The sequence below is a fragment of the Phyllostomus hastatus genome, unplaced genomic scaffold (assembly GCF_019186645.2).
Source record: "Phyllostomus hastatus isolate PE091 unplaced genomic scaffold, TTU_PhHast_1.1 phas_contig_86, whole genome shotgun sequence".
NCBI lineage: Eukaryota > Metazoa > Chordata > Mammalia > Chiroptera > Phyllostomidae > Phyllostomus > Phyllostomus hastatus.
Genome location: NW_025333977.1, coordinates 33,556,741 through 33,577,462, shown reverse-complemented (window position 1 = coordinate 33,577,462; position 20,722 = coordinate 33,556,741). Strand labels below are relative to the sequence as shown.

The following is a 20,722-nucleotide window of genomic DNA, read 5'->3' as shown; positions in this document are numbered from 1 at the left end:
CCCCTAGTAGGAGCACTCGGGGCACTAACAATCTGCTGCTTCCAATGCACTGCTAATTAAGCCTGTTAGAACTATGTCTACAAAAAAGTAAATCAAACTGGGTAAGGACCTGAGATAAGTATATAGTTTGTGTCTTATATTGTGGGAACTCAGATTAATTTTTAAATTTATTTCCTGGTTATGGGTAAGTAGAGCTTGGTGGATAAGTAACCAATGGATAAGTTAGCTATCAGTATTTAAATGCAAGAGATAACAGAAGATATGCTCATACTATAAAAAGTCATTTTATTGCACTATAAAAAAATTAGGTTTGAAAGGGACTTTCATATTAATCAAGCATAAGCTTTCATACAAAGAGAAAACCTCTCTGCGACATTCCCGCTGTTCAAACGTGGCTTAAACAACCCCAATGACCTGGAGTTCCGCGCCTCTTGGCACAATCTGCTCCATTATTGACTAGTTCTATACCTTCTCCCAGTTAGAATTAATTTTGGCCTCAACAGAAACAAATGTACTTCCTATGGAGTTTTTCCAACTCTTCCAAAGTCTTCTATTTTCTGAACAAAATAACCCAGCCCCCTCAATCTAGATCACCACAGCTGTCTTTTCATACAGTCTCAAAAATGATGAAAACAATTCTCTTTTCCTTCAAGGAATATCTAACAATGAAACCAATTTTTGTACTTCATGTTTTGTAGGTTAATAGATCTAGCTAATCCATCTTGGCCATACATAGCTAGAATGCTAGGAAAGCCTGATGGACACAGCTCAAATTCAAACTGAGCAGCAATAAATTTTTTAGTTTTCCCTTCTTTTTCCCCTCCCCCAAACAATACCACAAAACAGAACCTTAAAAGATACTCTTAACCATAACACATTATTAGGTTTAAATTTTCTCACTCTCAGGCTTTTGTCTACCTTGGAGTCACTTAAATCCTGTAATGATCCTAAAACACAAAATTCTTTAAGCTGCTCTCACAGTCATTCATTAGCCTGTGACAGGCCCAGCTCTGAGGCTTTAAAATTCTGACAATTTTTTCTCTTGGACTAACTGAGTATCTTCCTAAATTTTTTTGTTTTCCAGAAAAATTTTTAATATATTATATGTGTAAAATAATATATACACACACTTTATATACATAACATACTGTCTATGTGCATACACATACATGTATACATAGACATACCGATACAGGTATCTTCCCCAGTTCTACGTTACTATAAGTTTGACGTTCATGCTCATCTCCTTTCTTTCTATATGTTACCCTTACCACACTCACCTTGACTCAGGAAAACACAATCAACCCTTGGATTCAATTCATTACTATCCATTCTCTTAGCAAGAATAAGTAGTCTCCCTCTAGGCATCCTGCCCAGTAATTTTCACTTCCTGGCTAGTTGTGATTCAACCCGAGGAACTCCAAAAGCAAAGTATGATTCAACAGTAATGATGATAACGAGCAAAACAGTCTGCTGAAGTATGGTATAGAAAACCTGACATATCACAACCTGGCCTGTTTCACTAACCATGCTGCAGCCGCTAGATTAGTGGCCTTTTAAAAATTTTAACTAGTTATACAATTAGTGGTATCATATGGGTATGTACCTTACAAAGCTTATTCTCAAGCAGGTTTCAAATAAATTCCTCTACCTCTAAAATGAAAATCACTGTATCTTTAAATTTCTTGTATAACTCATTTTACTCACTTATTACTATTATTCCAAATTTCCCACAATGATAGTGTGGAAAGATGGCCAGAGAAGTAAAAATCACCAGAAATTTTTGCTGAGTCCCAAAGCAAATAATCAGCCAATTCAAAGTAATATCATCAATACAAAATAAGATTACCCACATACACCTAAATGATCTTCCTGGTTTACTGGGAACAAGCCATTCTTTGAAATGAGTTAGACTAAGTCCAAAAATCAAAACAAAATGAGTAACTAAGAATTTGTTTGAAAAGTAGAGTCCCTAAATAGCAGTTCAAATAAAACAAAATACATCCCATCCAGTCATAAAGAGAGGCTCAGAAGAACCTAACCAACACAGCACCCACCTAGTTTGCAAACCAAAGTATCATCGTATCGTCTCAGGAAGTCAGTCACGTGCTGTAAACTACATAACAGTTTTGAATTTGGCAGCATTAAACACTCAGTTCATCACAAATTTTCATTAAGAGTAATAATCTAATGTCAAAGTTAAAACCATTATGACATCATCAAACCTTCCATGTAGTTCTGTAAAAGAACTGAACTCACTTGTGCAATCCCTTCCTCTGACTAGTGCAAGTAATTATAAGGACAAAAGTTATAAGAAATAGTATGTAGTAGGTTCCCTAATTATGAAATTAGTCTAAAACTTTGCTGTTTGTTTGTTTCTTCAAGAAAAATTTCTTTTTATCCTCACCCAAGGACATTTTTTCATTGCTCTTTAGAGAGAGAAGAAGGTAGAAAGGGAGAGAGACAAACATCAATGTGAGAGAGAATCATCACTTGGTTGCTTCCTGTAGGCACCCAGACTGGGGATCAAACCCACAACCTAGGCATGTGTCCTGACTGGGAATCAAACCTGCAACTGTTCAATTACAGGACGACACTCCAACCAACTAAGCCATACCAGCCAGGGCTGTTTGTTTCTTAGTATTATAAAAATAATATTATGGTCACAGAAAGTAAATAAATAAATAATCCACCAGAAAGAATGTATAAAAAAATAGGAGTCTTCTTCCTACCCCAGACCTGTGGTTTCATTCATCAGGAGTATTTCTGTCAATAAATATATATATGTATCTGGATAAATATAAAATAATAGTGTATTACATAGATTTGAAGAAGTTCTGCATGTATGCTTTTAAAAACACAAATGAAAAACAGACTGTACGTATACTTCTATATTGTTTTTCTCAGTTAACAATGTATCTCATGGAGATTTTTTCATATTTCCACCTATGGATCTGCTTCATTCTTTCTAAGAGCTGCAAAATATTACATTGTATGAAGGCATTTATTTAATCAGAACTTGGTAGAGGGATGCTTAGGCTATTTCTAGTTTTTTTTTTTATTTAAAATAATAATATGATGAATATTTTTATATACAAATTTTTGAGTGCAAGTGCAAATATATCCAAAAGAGGAAACTCCTAGAACTGCTGTCTGATTTTAGAATCAGAATTTAGAACCCAATTCTAAATAAGAAGCCAGTGCATCTACAAAGGAGACCAGGAAAAACACAAGTTTAATGCTTAGTGATTTAAAAGAATTTGTTTGAAAAGTAGAGTCCCTAAATAGCAGTTCAAATAAAACAAAATACATCCCATCCAGTCATAAAGAGAGGCTCAGAAGAACCTAACCAACGCAGCACCCACCTAGCTTGCAAACCAAAGTATCATCGTATCGTCTCAGGAAGTCAGTCACGTGCTGTAAACTACATAACAGTTTTGAATTTGGCAGCATTAAACACTCAGTTCATCACAAATTTTCATTAAGAGTAATAATCTAATGTCAAAGTTAAAACCATTATGACATCATCAAACCTTCCATGTAGTTCTGTAAAAGAACTGAACTCACTTGTGCAATCCCTTCCTCTGACTAGTGCAAGTAATTATAAGGACAAAAGTTATAAGACAAAAGTTGCCAAACATTATCACAAAGTTAGAAGTTAAAGTTTTAAAAATTAACAAACTCCTAAGCTAGGAAAGGTAAAGCAGAAAAAAAGAGAAGTTTTATCCCCTAGGATAGAAAAATAAAAGACCTGGAGAATGGATCATCTAAGAAATGTGTAAAAGAAGAACAAAGAAGAAAAAAGAAAAACAAAATAGCACTAATCAGGCAGGATAAGAAAAAAAAGACATTTTGGGGCCTCTTTTCTTACTTCAACCTAAGGCATAAAACTGGCCACAAAATTTGAGATCTATATTGTTACAGAGCCAAAGTTGCATGAGAGATGATTTAAATGACTATTTGAGGTCCCATTCCTACAGGGTATCAATAGGTTGATATACTCTACCACATTCTACAGTGCTGAAAGGAACTTCTAAAAAAAGAAAAGAAAAAGAAAGAAGAGTAGTAACCTTTCAGGAATAATATATCTTGTCAATCACTTTTATTTCTGAACAATTTTATAGGTAAATAGTAACAACTGCCTCATAGAGAACAAACCTCTCTTTGGAAGATCCACATTGAAACATAACTTTAAAGAGGTTCAGTCTATATTTTCAATCACAATCCTACAATTTCCTAGATCAATCCAGGGCTATTCTCTCATCTAACACAAAACTCAGTCAATAACTTACCTTTCCCAAAGTGCTAGGATTTGAATGCCACAATACAAAATGACTCATGTTTTTGTCCATTAATGGTCCGTGGATTTCTTTAAGTGAAGTTCATGTTAGAGTCCATGGATATCAGTGTTCTGCAAAACTGAAAACCTCAAGAACGTCAATGCATACACCTAAGTTGCCATTTGGATACCAATTTATTATGAGTAATAGTTATAATAGTTACTATTATGAATACAAACATTTAGATGTGCAAAATAAACAGACATGACATTTAACGGCAGATTGAGGTAGCAAAATTAGACTTTATTTAAGTAAGACATTAATATTAAGATAAATCTAGAGGATCTCAAAACCTTACTTTGTACCCTATTTATACATATTGTGAAGCTGACACCATAGTAAGAGCATACAATGATGGGGGTGATTTGGATATACCAACACTTTCCAGACACTGGGAAAACAAGTTTGAAAGGCAGGCAATTTTTTAAAATTTAAGTGACTGCAAAATTTATTTACATGTCTACCTTTGTTTTTTCCAACCTATTTTTAAGAACATCTTAGATTTTTTTAACCTAAAAATGCTTACTAGTGTCTTCTTTATTTAAAAAAGTCATAAATTCCAATCTAAGGATAAAATTCTAGAACCTCTAAGGAGCTATTATTACCTGATGGGACTAGTAATTCACGCCCAGATCCCGTTACACAGCCTGACAACCAAAAACAATGTGGTTACAGTACTAGTTCTTTAGGTCTGTGCCCACTCTTTATCACAGTTAAGACATCTAAACAAACAGTTTACAAAGGAAACAATTTAATCTTCAGGGATTTATTCTTTCGGAGGCTTTCTACAACTGTTTGGAAGAAGTTAACCTTATGTGAACACACCAGGTGAAACCTCTGTTGGGAAATAATTCTCATCTACATCTCAAATGTAAGTACTCCAATATAAGACAGACAACATTAGAAAAAGAAAAGCGAGTTCATATTTGTGAACAGAAAGCACTTAGAACACAACTTAGAAGCTCAGTGCTACAACTGCAGCTTATCATTTGATCGCCAAATCCTGCCCGGTATCATTCACCTGGAAGATCTCTCCAGAAAAGCGAGGTACCTGAAAGAAGCCAAATGAGTCACCTTATCCTCTCTACCCACACCAGAGAAAAACAGGGAAACACTTTTCTAAATTTCAATAACCACAAACAACAATGTCCTGAATCTCTACTGCACCGGCATCCTCATCAATCACTGGCCCACAAACTAGGCTGGAGTCACTTCTCCATTCAGAGGTAGGGACACTGAAATTGGGGAGAGTCCCCCCGAGCTGAGGCAGAATCAGCTTCGTACGTTCATTAGTTCATGTTCTAGTTCATGTTCGAAAGCATCTAAAGAATGCCTAATAGTGGCAATGCACTGTCCTGAAGAGATGAGAAGACGGAAGTCTCTGTCCCCTAGAACAGCCCTGGGGGTCAGTGTAGGTGGAGAATGAACTCCAGGTCAGCTCTTCTCGGTGCCCGGGCTCAATCTCTCCATCCCCGAGCGCCAACGCTCCAGAGCCCATGACCCCCAAGCCATGTCTTGTCTGTATTTTTGCGACGACCTCGGCCCTCACGACCCGGTTCCCAAAGTTCCTCCCATCCTTATCACCCCAGGGAGCCCCAAGCCAAGGAGCCTTTCCCTCAGCCACCCCCTAATGAGATCAACCTATACCCGTCCGAGCGTGAGGATGCGAGCAAAGCCTGCCACCAACCCTAACTCCCACCCTCGCCAGAGTCCAGGTTCGGCCAGCAGGTTACCTGTCCGGGATCCAAGGTTCCAGGAGCACCTTAGTTGGAGCTCCCCGCCCATCGCAACGCCCTCCACAACCCCGCACCGCCCTCGGGGCGGGACTTCCTGCGCCTCACGTCCGGCCGGTTGCCACCGCCCCGCAATCCCGCTCAGCGCCCCGCCCTCCGCTGACGTCATTTCCGACCGGTACCGCGGTTTTCCCCGGGATCCGCGCGCTCCGCAAATCTGGTTCACCGGTTCTTTAACGCCTGCTTTCCTCAGTCGGCGGCAGTGTAGTCCAACCCGGAAAAGTGCCTGTTGTTTTTGTTTTTCAAACTTCTTTGCCATCTTTTGCAGCCTTCTGTAGACACGTGGCCTCTGCTCCTTCTGTACCTTGAACTCATCACTCTTCCAGACTTGTCTGTCTCGGAGAAATCACAAGGTTGTTCTTATGATATGTGTGATTTTTGCGATTCTTCTGCCCAGTGGAGTGCGGGCTCTGGGACTGTGCTGCCTAATTTCAAATGTGCCTCTCAGTTGTTATGGTGTTACCCAGGCAGGTTACTTAACCTCTTCGTGCCTGTTTCCTCAGGTGTGAAACAGATACTACTATAGGACACAGGGTTGATGTGTTGGGACATAGCACACGGAAAGCGATGGCACAATGAAAGCGCTCAACGAGCCTTAACTATCAGAAACGCTCTCTTGTTCTTGTTAAAATATGTAAGTGGTAAGGAAAGAAGTAACCAGTTTTCCTGTTATCCTTTGTATCCTAAGCTTGTAATGAAGTGATTAATGATGTTTGGCATTTCCCCTCTCTGAATTGTGAGCTCCTTCAGTCAAAGATGGTACCTATCTTAATGGGAACTAACTTCAGCCCTAGTTGAAATCACCAGCGTCATTATTGTGCCAAATACTGGGGGAAAGATGAATAAAACTCACGTTCTATCCTCAAAAACGTGGAGAAACTTAATTATGGACAGGAGAAAGTCGACCCAGGAAAATACAAAGGGTAACAGTTCAGCTGAGGATTTATCCTTAGAACTGAAAGATTCAAAGAAAAAGCTGAAAATAACTCTAGGGATAATCCTTTAGTTAACCTCTTGATGTTACAAGTGAAGAAAGTTGGATCCAGAGAAGCAACTGACTAAAAGTCGTACAACTAGTGGTAGGTCTAGGACCAGAAGTGACGTCTCAAAATACCACCTCTTCTCACCCCGCGCCTCTCCCCCCACCCCCCGCCGTCCCCACCGTCCCCACCGTCCCCGCCCCGCCCCGCCGCCCCACGCCTCGCCAAGTGTCTCAAGGTGTTAATAAGCTAAAAGCAGATCCACCTTCAAGACCTTCACTCTCCAGTAAAAAAGGACTAGGAAAATCCCAGTCCAGAATAGACAAGAGCAATGTGACCTAGCAGATACTACACAATTCCGATGATCATTTTGTTTAATATAACTGTAGCCACTTTAGGAGTTGCCATCCCAGAGAAACTGCCTTGCATGTCTTAGGCCTCAAACCTTCAAAATGTTGAAACAGGGCCAACTAACCTTTGGCCTGGGAATCAACATCATGTCCCAAAGAACTGTTTGCAAACATAACAAGAATGCAGATATTATGACTACTGGACTGAAGTGTCACTCTGTTAGCTTTTCTGCACCAACAGAAATGCTATTCTTTTATTAAAGTAATTTTCCCCCTTTCCTTTCTCATATGTCCCTTGCCTTTGTCTTCAAATTGGAACACTGAGTTTCTGCCTGAGTCAGTGATTCTCAAAAAAGCTATTGTTTGTTGTTGTTGTTGTTTTTATCTCAAATAACTGCTTGTTGCCTCTCACTTAAAAAGACCTTTGATTTTTAGGTTAACAGTTTGAACTGTCTGGTTTGCTCACTGCTGGGTTCATTTCACACACAGTAGCCTCCTCTTCTATGTGCTCTTCTATGAGTTCTACTTTCAGTTTTAACTGGGCAGACAGGAATGAATTACTGATCCAAGCAGCTCCTGAAGGTAAACATAAAGACTGTGAATGTACTGCCCATGGCATGGTGCAATTTTATTCAGACCTTTCTATGAGAAGCAATATTTCTCTTAAATATTCAACCTTTGTTTTAGGAATATAACAAAACTAACATAGGTATTATTAGTAAAATGTTAGTAATGAGTTTGTGTCCCAAATAACCAGGTAATCCCATAGACCCATCAAATAGTTGGCATAAATGAAATTTAAGGTTTTTTCCAACTCTATTATTAAAAAGGCCAATGATATTTTTAATTAATCTAGAGACCATAGGGATTCAATAATCTGAAAGTCACAAAGTTAGCCAGTGGCAGTCAGTTTTAGAACCTAACCTCCTAATTCCGTTCATTCATTTATTTGTTCAGCCTATATTAGAGACACCAGGCCAGGCTTTAGGGATGCAAAGATGAGTAAGATATCCCTGCCTTAAAGGAGCTTCCTATCTGGTGAGGGAGGCATACCTTTTAATGGAAAAATAATTCAATGTCAATGTTACCATAGATTCATCTAGTTCCTTCACTCAACCAAAACACTTTCTCCCTTTGCTACCAATATACTATGTTGATAAAAATAAATTTAAAATATGATGTTTCAAATAATTTTTAAATAATTTGAACAGCATTTTTAAGAGTTTCAAAGAATCATAATTTATACAGCTCTTTGGGTCAGCCTGTTTGGGTTGTATCCCTAGCTCTGCTATTAACTAGCCATTCGATTTAAATCACTTCACTTCTGGGCCTCATTTTCCTCTTGAAGGTCCTTTCTAGAGCACGTCTTGTTCTGCCTGGCAGAAAAAAATACATGACACTTCCCACTGTGACCACTAGATGGCCAGCTAGCTTTCTCCCTCTTTCCCTCCCTTCCTTCCTCTTTCTTTTTAGTTTTTCTAACTAAAGTCATCATCACCTAACCCAACAGCCACTTACATGAGTAACAACTGAGTATCCAAAGACTGTTGGAAATGACAGGTCTAAAGTGTTTCTTGAATAAATGAAAATGGATGGATTCCAGGGCTAATCTATCTCATACCACTACGGCCCCTTTCTCCTATTAAAATACTTCCTCTTTTGAGTATTTCCTCTCAATATTTCCTCTTTTGAAAACTATAATGGTGAGAAGAAGAAGAAAGAATGCGACAACATGTAAAAATTGGGTTAGGAGGAGAATGTAAATTGGATTGGGAGGAAAATACAAAAGGTGTTGCACAGCACTGCATTTCAAAGCAGACATTAGTATACTTGACTTACGGATGAAATAAAGTCTAAGACTTTAAAATAATATGGGAATTTTCAGATGATTAAGCTTGGTCATATACCGATATTGTTGAAGCTGGGTATATTGGGTTTCATATTCTTTCTTTGTGTTCATATGATCAAAAATTCATACAATACAAAGTTAAAAATAAGAGAGACCACAAGTGCATTTTCCTTCCTCTAGACAAGAACAAGTTCAATCTTTCCCACTGAATCTCAGTTAGGATTCTTTTGCCTGATATTACAGAAAACTTGCTGACAAACTGTTTTTTTGAAAGTAGACACCGATATGGAGATGTGGAGAATGATTTTTTGTTAGGAATGCACAGGAAGCAGGACTGGTCAGAAGAAGAAGTTGAACTACTATGCAGGTTGAAGGAAGACGGCCAACCTGGAAGGGGGCTCTAGAGTGAGCACGAGCCCTCAGAGTATCCTGTATCAGGCTGAAACGTCCAGTCCTTTACACAGGATACAGTCTGCCCTGGGGAGGGTGAAATCTCAAGCAAGGAGGCTCTCTGTAGCTGAGCAGATCCTGAAGAAGCTGACAGCTGGAGCTGCCTGGACAGCACATCTTTGCATCCTCCACAAAATGCGACACAAACCAGCTTTAACATAAGGGCATGTGCTGACTTCAGTAACCACACTGCTATGCCAGGCATCAGGGCTGGTTACTCCAGCACCTCAATGATATCATTCAGAACCCATATTTATCTTCCTCTTTTCTCTGCCTTCAGTAGCTTCTGCTTCAGCTTATGTTGGCTTCTCTCAAGGTGACAGACAAATGGCTATAGCAGTTTGTCTATACATCTATATGCTGTGCACACTCTCAGAGGGGATGGACACATTTTCAGCAATTCCAAGGGGATTCTTGGGCTTGAAAAGAGAAAAATACACATTAATTTTTGAACTGGACACTCTGCTCTCTACAATTTTTATCTTTTCAGCTTTTTGAGAGGGCTTTACATTAGTAATCATTAAATGTCATGCTGTCACAAGCTCACCCTAGAATTCTGTATCAGCTAGGATATGCAGGGTAATACTGCAATAAAGAAACAAACCCCAAACCTAAAATGTCCTAAAACAAGCCTGATTACTATCTTATTTAAAGCTACAAATTACTCTGGGTCTGCAGAGGGCTCTGCTCCTTGTAGTCACTCAGGAACCCAGGCTGACTGAGCAACCACTATCTTGAATACTGCCAGTACCCAATCCAGAGTGAAAAAGAATCTTGTGAAGTGCTGCCACTTCTGCTCACATGTTATTGGCCACAACAATGTCACATGACCTCAATTCTTCAGGTGGGCACAGAAGTGCAATCCTTTGGTGGTAAGTGGGGGAAAATGAGAATGTTTGCGAACAGCACTAATGACTATTACAAAACCAGCTCTATATTTTAGATCTCACTGATACAAACTGATCTAGAATTCAGCCATATGAATCTGTGGATAAAGTACAAAACAGCAGGGAAATTCCTGACAGTTTCTCTCTTTTAATTCTATTATACTGTGAGCAGTTATGTTATACGTATATACGAAATTGTTCTGACAATTGTTCTGACTCTGAGTCTCCCAGAGTGAGTGTCAGATGTGTATATTTAAAAATGCATGCTACCCCTCCCTCAGGATGAGCTACTGTCCCTGAAAACCACACAGCAAGCAGCATGAGGACAGATGCCATGTCTGTTTTTGCTTGCATTGCAGTAGCTTTGTCTAGTGCACATCACTGCTCAATAAAAACATGATCGGTCAAATATTACACATAAGACATAATTATCAGTTAGCTCACATCATATTCACAAGGATTCCGTTATTTAACCCTGTTAAATCTCTCTAGGGATTTCAATGCAACATTTCTTTTAATTTCCACTGTATTAATCCTCTCAGAAACTGCAATAAAATTAATTTGGTCTATCTTGTTTTTAGTGAACACAACATATCTTTGGTAATCACAACTTCCTTTCTCCAAACCCTCTCCTTAATGAATTATTCCAAAATTTCATAAGGTATTGATTTAAAACTCACCAGTCTACCACATCTTTTTATCATCTCTTTGCCTATTCAAAAATCAAAACATTTGCCCATCTTTAGTCTTCTGGCCCCTTTCCTTTTCCTTGGGATTCCTCAAAGCTATAATCACACTGGGAAAACTTTAGGCTTACAATCAAAGCATTTTGATGGGGAAACCTAGAAATACATAACAGATGCTAAAACATTTGATGATTCTATTAATGGAGGTATGAGTAATACCTCATGTTTTACTCTGACCTTAACAGTCCATGGTGTATTAGTTGAATCCTATTTGCTATTCAAAGCAGATGGAAATATAATCCCAGAGGAAAGACACGAGTTAATTTGTTTCATCTCAAAGGAACATAAGACTAATAATGGCTAATAATACGCCTACTTTTATCGAGGGCTTTTCATAAGTCAGACAGATTCTAAATGTGTATTTACTCAAAAGAGAGAAGACCATGCTTAGTAACAAAGAAAGATACAATACAACTCATATTGAAGAACAACTGGCCTCCTAAGAATTTTAAAAAATGGGACAGCCAGTATCAACAAGGAAGTGAAGAAATTGGAAACCTCATACATTACTGTATGTACTGTATGTCAAATGGAGCCAAACAGTTTAGTAGTTCCTCAACAAGTTAAACATAGCATTGCCATATAGCCAAGCAATTCTGCCCCTAGGTATATACCCAAGAGAATGAAAAGCATAGTTTACCCAACACCATGCACATGAAGTATTCATAGCAGCATTATTCATATTGGCCAAAAAGTGGAACAAAATGTGGTATATGCATACAGTGAACTATTATTTAGTAATAAAAAGGAATGAAATACTGACACATGCTACAGCATGAATGGACCTTAAAAACACTATGCTAAGTGAAAGAAAACAGATACAAAAGGCCACATATTGTGTGAGTTCATTTATATGAAATGTCCAGAATAGGCAGATTTGTAGAGATAGGTGTTCTTGTTAGAGTGGATTAGTGACTGCTAGGGGATAGGTAGAATGGGAAATGTTAAGTACAGGGTTTCTTTTGAGGTGATTAAAATGTTCTGGAATTAGAGAGTGGTAATGGTGTACAACTTTATGGGCACAATAAAAATCACCAAATTGTACATTCTAAAACGGTCAATTGTAGAGTATGTGTTATCTCAATAAAAATGGATTATCCTTTAAAGAAAAGAGCTTATCACTTGAAATTTAAAAGGGAAAAATGTCTTTATAGATAAGAAAACAAGAGAGTAGACATGAATTTAGGACTCACAAGTATTACCTGATTGATGGCAGGTGCAGCATGCAGAGAATCACTGCTACCTAAGGAACCATTGACAAATACGAAGAGTGTCTTGACCTAGAGACACCTTGTCATATGAGAAATGGTGGTTCCCAAGAAGGGGCTATCCAGAGCAGGCTTAGGACAGACTTGGTGGTATCTTTAACTATTTGATGAAAGACCATTCTGTTAAAGGGGGACAACGTATAACGAGAGTGGAATCAGGGAGTAATTACTTCTGAGAACAAAAATAGAACCAGGGAGCCCCGACTGGTGTGGCTCAGTTGGCTGAGCATCATCTTGCAAAGCAAAAGGTTGCCAGTTTGACTCCTGGTCAGGGCGCATACCTGGGTTGCAAGTTCAGTTCCTGGTTGGGGCGTGCACAAGAGGGAACCAATGGATGTTTCTCTCTCACATCGATGTTTCTCACCATCTCTCCTTCCCTTTCCCTCTCTCTAAAAATAAGTAAATGAAACCTTTTTTTTTTAAAAAAAAGCAGAATCAAGAATTTGAAAGTCCTAGGACTTATTTCAACCAGTGAAAACAATTAAGGTGACTGGGCCATTTTTACCACAGTTGGATCTTCCTTAGGAATCCTGATAGTTTATCTTCATCGTTAAGATATTGAATGTGCAAGTGTGAATGTTCACGCTTGCCTCCAAGGCTCAACACTTTGAGCAAGTCACTTGAAATGACAGAAATTGTCATTACTGCCATTATTGGTATAGTGAAAGAAATATTAATATTCCATCTTTTATTTCAACACTTAGGTATCTTTTCTCCTCAAATGTCAGCCAACTTCACTGTGGAAGAGTATACTCACTGCTCATTTCTTCATTGTATTAGTTAGCACAGGTTGAAATTCTTTAACAAAAATTTACTTCTCCTGTAGCAGTTGATGTTGGGTCCAGTCAGTGGGGCACCTCTCCTCCACAAAATCATTTGGCAAGTGTAGTGTAAATGGAGGCAGCCTGGCTTCCTCACTCAGATGTCTGGGCAGCTAAGAGAAGCAGTTTCCCAAAACCTTGAAAATGGGCCTGCTAAGCAGTATTCTCATAGCCTGGAGACTGTCTGATAAACTGTTCCCATTGCCTTGAGTGGGCTCACATGTGCAGCATGAAGCTCTGTTGCATAATATCTGTTTGCAGCTGCTGGCTTTGTCTGTGTTCTGGTATTTAAGGATATAGGCGCTCCCCACTGAGTGCCACACAGTGGGACAGGTGACATGCAGGGACAGGCAGCTTGCAGCGTGTGTGTATTGACCACCCTTGAATAAAGGCATGTCAAGCATCCCCATGGCTCCGTGAATGTTCTTCTGTCTGCCCGAATTCCGTGAACTTGTCTGGCCTTGAACGGCCACAACACAGGGAGTCGGGGTTCTATGTCTGGCTTTGTCCTCCCCTGAGGCCTTGTGTCCATTTGTATCCCACAGAGAAAGGGGAAAGAAAACAGAGGAGAGATTTTATCACTCTAGTTGGAAAAGCAATATTTTGTGTTTGTTCTGGAAAACCCTGATTGATTTACTGGAGAAGTCAGTTCTGATGGCTTCATGTTACTATCAAATGAAGTTTCACAACACAACACCCTGGGTTCCAGGATTATAGATCACTGATGCAGCAAAAGTCAAGTTTAGGTAGCCATTTCTGTTCTTAGTGTGAGTACATATTTGCATGTTCCAGCACCAAATTTCTATATTTACATTCTTTTACTTTTCTTTCAAGCCTTAATGAACCACTTCTGATCAACTGATCTATTTTCGTGAGTTGCAACCCAATGGCAGCTATGAAGATGACTTTTGAACAAGCAAAAGCAGCAACATGCAAATCATGTGGAAGTACATTAGCCAAGAGGACCAGCATCCTGTTAAGTAGCACTTATTGAGACAAAGTGAATAGGAAGACAGTCTGAGAATATAACAATTCATCACAATGATCAAGAAACTGTTAGCAGTCAAGCAGTCTGTAAGCACCAGCATGGTAGCATCTGCTAAATTGGCTTGCCACACTTTTAGATTCGGCTCATAAGAACCCATAGTAGACTGAGGCAGTTTATTATTTATACTGACAGCAAAAGAAAAAATCAGTGTGGTATCAGCTCCCTGTGTCCCTAGTCACACAGGGTAACAGACATCGAACAGGAGGGCTAGATGACAGAGGTTGGGAACCAGTGGGTCATTCTGTTATTCAGGAGCAAGGCAGGGTCAGCACTTGCAGGAACCTATGTGCTGACTTTAAATTTTAAAGGAAACTTTAACTTTTACAGAGGTTTGCCTAAGAGCTGAGACGGAGGTAGTTAGGGAAGGGGCCCACAAAGCAGAAAGTTCTGTGTTCAACGGAAACTAGGGACAGATGAGAAATGATCTGTGTCTGACTCTTCCAAGACAGAGATGAGAAACTCTCTCAAAACGGCTCCACACCATCCTGATCTCCCCTTGCTCCGGGAGGAATTTCAGGTCACTCAGAACTATTCAGCCTTGCCTACATGACCTTTCTGGAGGCAAAGTTGCTAGGATTCCATGGTGGAGTTGTTTCCCTAGAGACCAAAGTCTGAAATAAGACAAAGCAGAATTTACTGCTTCCTATACAGTAAGAGAAACATGTACAATCTCATTAAGCAGAACAAACTGTTGATCTTACATCAAGTTTTGGAGCAAGGCAGAATTCAGCAATTTTTCCGAGGCATTAAAGATAGGACCTGTAAAAGCTGGTTGTTGGTTGACCGTTGGCACTCAGCGTTTGCACTGAGCTGTTTGTGGTTGGCTGGTTGTCCTTAATGGCTTGGATCCCTTCTGACCTCTACTTGCTTCTAGGGCCTCAAGGCAATTGGCATTTCCTAGGAGCTGGAACCTGTTTTTATTCACACACACACACAAAAATAATAAAATAAAAGAACACCTGTAAAAACAGTCCTTAATCATTGCTAAAATTCCTTGCCTTATGACTGTTCCGTAAATACTCGGTTTACGTTAGTCGGATACCCATGTAGTTGAAATGCATGATGTATGTCTTCTGTGTCCTAGGTTTGTGTCATATCACACGACTGTCAGGACCCCAGCTATCTGTCTCTGTTAAGCATCATGAAGATGACAACTGAGAGAACAGCTCCACAATTTAGTGAACTCATAATTTGTCCAGAGAAGCCAGACCCTCTGGGCCAGGGGATTGCAAACCTCGACTAGCTAAGCAATTCCATCCATTTTCCCTCGTCCTCCCAGATCTACTTAGTGATGGGAGCGGGGAGCAGCCAATAATGAGAAAGACGATGAGCTTTTGCAGTGCAGGGCGCTGGGGTCCGGGAAAGGCGTAGAATCAAGACGTCGGATGGGAATCTGCAGGCTAAGAGCCGTCCAGGGAGGCGGGAGGCGGTGCTGGGTTCGCATTGGCCGAGCGGGCGCTCCTCCTCGAGGGGCCGGTGAGGCGCGCGGGGGGACGGTAGCAGAGCCAAGCGGCGGGAGGCGGAGGCGGAGGCGGACGCACAGGCGACCGAGGCGAGAGGAAATATGGCTGAGTATTCGAGGTTGCAAAACTCCCTGGCGCTGATTCGCCTCCGAAATCCGCCGCTGAACCCGATCAGGTAACGGCTCAGGTCGCCTGCCTGCTGTGCATGCAGGCTTTGACCCTCGCCTGCTATTTGAGAAAGACTCTGACTCTAATTGAACGAGGTCTTATGCCAGGGCCCTTTTCATAGGTTACTTGGTTAATATCTCCGCAGAGAACTCTCGTTCTCATTTCACTGGTAAGGAAACCGAGGCTGAGAGGCAGTCAGATGGCTGTGAAGTGGAGAAGCCGGTCTCTCTCACGGCAGCTTGGTCTCCCTATGCCAACTTCGTACAGAACTCTCTGCTTGCTTGGAACTTGGATTTATGCCTACTTTCTGTTCCAAAGGTCTCAGTGCAAATCTGGCTGGACCTTGGTCCCTCACTTCTCAACCTCCAGTCCAAGGCCACCAAAACATGTAAGAATCCGACAATGTGGCTTCCCATTTTACAAAAAATAAAGGTCCCCATTAATGCCAACGCAGTGAGTAAAGATTTGTGTCCTGGCCTAGAAATGTAATTTCTCCGGATCTGTTCTAAACCTCAAGACCTTAGTGCTTCAGTAGAACATCCATGTCAATGTAAGGCCATTAAATAACATTTTCTAAAAACTCCTGTGTACTTTATCTTCTTTTATTCCCTCATGAATACCTTTTTGGTTAAACTCCTTAACCCAGGTTGTGCAGTGCGGTAAGCTCTTACCTTTGAAAAGTGAGATTAATGCTGCTTTTATGAAAATTAATGAAGTTATTAATTTGTGAGAATTAATGAAGGCATCGTCTTCCATATCTCTGAAAAAGAGTATAGTGACTGACCAGTCTAGGAGCGAGCCACCCGTCCACAGCGAGTAGGATTAGCAGGAATTATAATTTACAATGAATATATAAAGTATAGAGAGAAAGACCTTTGCTTTCAAGGCTGAAATGAGGAGACATACTACTTTTCACAGATTTTTGATCCTGCCATCAGACTTAATTTTATCATTAGTATTAGTATTATAATTCTTATTCTTAATATGAGTTATTGTATTCAATAATACAAAAGAACTGCAGAAATAAAATCACACAAAGGTGATCTGTTCACTTACTTGCCATTCTCAGAAAAAAAGCAAAGTATTTGTTATTTTGGTTTTGATGAAGAAAGACATCAGCAACATGATTACTTGTCAGTTTTGGACTTGTCTGTATTCTAATCAGAATTATTAGATATTAGGACTGTCTGCCCCAACCTCTGCTCGTACTGGAAACAACGCTCATCCAGAACTTCCACAATCTAATGATACCCATGACTAGGAGTATTTTCTTATAACTATTTTTAATGTTTATGTTATTCAACTCACTGTCACCCTCCTTGCAGAAGAAATGTTAGTATCTACTTCATAAAGTTGTTAAGTGGCTTAAATTTGCTGGAGATTATAAACTGGCATTTAACAGATGTTAGCTATTATTATTTCTATTAATCAGAGGCCTGTTACTAGCTCCTATCTCCAGGCAGTGCTGTTCAGAAGTCATTTCAGCTTCACGAAGAATTCCCCTACTTAGGAATAAATACTTTCTTGCCTTTTTTCTTCTCTCTGCTTCTGAAGTTCTATTTTAGGTAGAGTGTCTATCCCAGTATGTTTATCCAGTTTAACAGGTTCCAATTTATTTTTCTTGTTTTGTATTTTTCTTTCCCTCCTCTTTCCTTCCTTCCTATTTCCCTTCCTATTTCTAATTTTAGGTGGAAAATTATCTCTTCCTAGCCCCCTGAGAGATTCTCATTTGAATATTATTTTGGCCAAACAAATAGGTAAATCCTTCTTTGCTAGCTTAGCCAGCCATATTGTCTTCAATTCAGACGAATGCCACTCCTCCTGACAAAAAGTAGGGTGAGCCTGGTTTCTAGGCCTATCTCCCAACACCGTGACTTGCACATTTTTTACTGTAATTCACACAGTGAGTAACCCCATGTTTTGCATAGCAACCTAAGCCACACAAGTGTACAACTATGTAACCGAAAGCAAAGTTCTGTGAAACAAACTTATTCTTACTTGTGATATCATTTGACATATTCTATTTTCTATTTCTTTGTTTTAAAAAAAGGTGGTCACAAGCCACAAACTTCATTTGATGACATTCAGTTTTTTAAAAAGTCACAATAAAAGACCTTCTATAGTCCCAGAAGCTAAAAAGTTTTGGTCAGCACTGATGAAATGTTATCTTTACCCTAAACTTGATTTCTTCATTCCTGACAGTATTAAGGGGAGAAAATAATTTCTCCACGTCTGGGATCTTGACCTTGCTTCCAGGCTGTGGTCCCTTTCACTTGGCCAGACTCCAGTAAAGTTGTATGTGTCACAGCCATTTCATTTTTCTTTTTCTCTCTTTGTTTGATTTTTGCAAAATTAACAAGAACATAAGAGAGATAAAAGAGTAGGGGCTGGGTGAAATGGGAAAAGCCAGTCTCTTCTCAGTGGCCCTGATTAAGTTCATTTGGGTTAATTTTGCAGCCATCATTTACCCAGAAGAAAATAGGCGCCGTTTGGACTTCTCAGTATTACGGATGGTTCAAAATCTCTTTTTCTTCAGATTTGGCTTCTAATTAACAGTCAAAGGCAAGAGGTTTTGTTTGATTTCATTTAGTAATGATGAAAGGAAATTAGGTGAAAGGGAATTATCATATCAAGGGCAAGTATCTCCTTTATTCTCGGAGGTTTTAACTCAGAGTTGCTGGTCTGAAATATCTGGCTTTTATATAAGTTTGTCCTTGTGTTTCATTTTTTATTAAGATTTTTTTCACCCTGTGTGCTAAAGAACAGATATTTTACCGAGAACACTCAGAATTCCATGGCAGGACAGATTAGACTGTGGTTCTATCATTTTTTTCCTTGAAGCAATTCCTTTGCACTTTCCCTAGGTTCTCCTCCTTCACCACCCCGTGGCACTTAGAGATTCCCTGCTTCTTGACAAATTCTTTTCTCTTGGCCTTTGTAACTTTGGCTCCCTTGGTGCTGAATCACTGAATCAATCTACTGAAACTCGATAACATCTACTACATGTCCTTTCTTCCCCAGACCTTGTCTTGACCTCCTAAATTAAGTAGTTTTAAATTGGGTTTGGCTGTCAGTGACAGAAAAATATTGGATTAAACAGGAAAAAGTTGATTTCTCTCATAGCAGTGTCCTGGAATGTTACGGCTGCTCCGCAATCACAGGGACCCCGATTCTCTGTTTCTTTTGCTCTGCCATCTTCAATATATGGTTCCTTCCACCTCTTAGTCCATAAAGGCTGCTCCTGATCTAACCATCACATCTGCATTCCTGCCATGAGTAGAAAGGAAAGAAAAAGAAAAACTATCCCCAGTCCCTTTGGACTCTTCCCAAAACTTACATATGCCAAATCTTCTATCCCACTACTCAGAACTTAATGCGTTGGGCTGATCTTACTGCAAAACAGGCTGGGAAATGTGGTCTTTATTTTAGGCAATTATGTATGCAGCTGAAAACCATATGTTTAATATTTTGAAAAAGGTGGGGAGGTTGGGGTATTTGGGGTAACTTGCAGCTCCTGCCACATCTGTTTTTTTAGAGTATTTTAGTTTTCTTATATTTTGCCAGCATGACAAATTAAAAGTAATTTCTTCCCCCCTGAACTTCCACATCACTTTCTTTGTATCTATTACAGCGCTTATCTTAGTGTGATATTTTGTTGTATATAGTTTGTTCTCCCTAGGGTGTTACAAACTCCTTTTACTGTATCTAGAAGATGTATAATAGCATTTTAAAATTGATTAGTGCTAATTATAAGTGTTCAAAGTTACAACAGAGTGCATAATAATGCAATTTTTAAAAGTTTATACCCTGGCTGGCGTAGCTCAGTGGATTGAGGGCGGGCTGCGAACCAAAGTGTTGCAGGTTCGATTCCCAGCCAGGGTACATGCCTGAGTTGCAGGCCATAACCCCCAGCAACCGCACATTGATGTTTCTCTCTCTCTCTCTCTCTCTCTCCCCTTCCCTTCCCTCTCTAAAAAAAATAAATAAAATATTAAAAAAAGTTTATTACTTAACCAGTTCAGTGCTTAATTCCAATAGATACATATATTATTTGTTGAACAAAAAATGAAAGCTTAGTAATCAGTATCTAGAGTTTTTATCCATTGTGTTTGTGTTTAAGTTTTCAGTATTAGAAAAGGAAAAAACTCTGAGATAGTGGAAATTTAATTCTGACTAATGCTCCGTTTTGTTCTTCTTTTAGTATGGCTGTCCTCAGTGGACTAAAAGAAGGGCTACAGAAAGCTGTAACAGACCCTACAGTAAAAGCCATTGTGATTTGTGGAGCGAATGGCAACTTCTCTGCAGGTACCAGTATCTACTCCTCTCCCGTTGTCTCTGGAATCCAGCCTAGACTCAGATCGATACTCCATTAGCTGTCTTTGTGGGTAATACCATAGTGTGGGTAATGGATGTGGGATACTTGAGTGGAAATGAGAAACTGGAGAAAGAGACTTGAATCACAAGAGAGACCCAGAGAACAGATTGACCTTACTTTCTTTTACATTGAATAGGACCATTGTGAGATATTTAGCTGTAGGCTTGATGGCTGTAATACCTGC

The 20,722-nt window shown here is 39.5% G+C and overlaps 2 protein-coding genes across 2 annotated transcripts in view; one reads left to right on the top strand and one right to left on the bottom strand.

The window, feature by feature from the left end:
• The window catches only part of MAP3K13 (mitogen-activated protein kinase kinase kinase 13), a 152,533-nt gene extending 146,368 nt beyond the window's left edge, over nt 1-6,165 (bottom strand). The window contains 1 exon segment of the mRNA XM_045850995.1: nt 6,074-6,165. The gene's annotated coding sequence lies outside the window, so the exon portion shown is untranslated.
• A 9,847-nt stretch (nt 6,166-16,012) lies between these two features.
• EHHADH (enoyl-CoA hydratase and 3-hydroxyacyl CoA dehydrogenase) overlaps nt 16,013-20,722 on the top strand; it is a 44,703-nt gene continuing 39,993 nt past the window's right edge. Inside the window, exons 1-2 of the mRNA XM_045851629.1 lie at nt 16,013-16,170; nt 20,365-20,468. Of these exons, the coding sequence (XP_045707585.1) occupies nt 16,097-16,170; nt 20,365-20,468 (178 nt within the window). The 5' untranslated portion in view covers nt 16,013-16,096. The remainder of the gene's footprint in view (nt 16,171-20,364; nt 20,469-20,722) is intronic.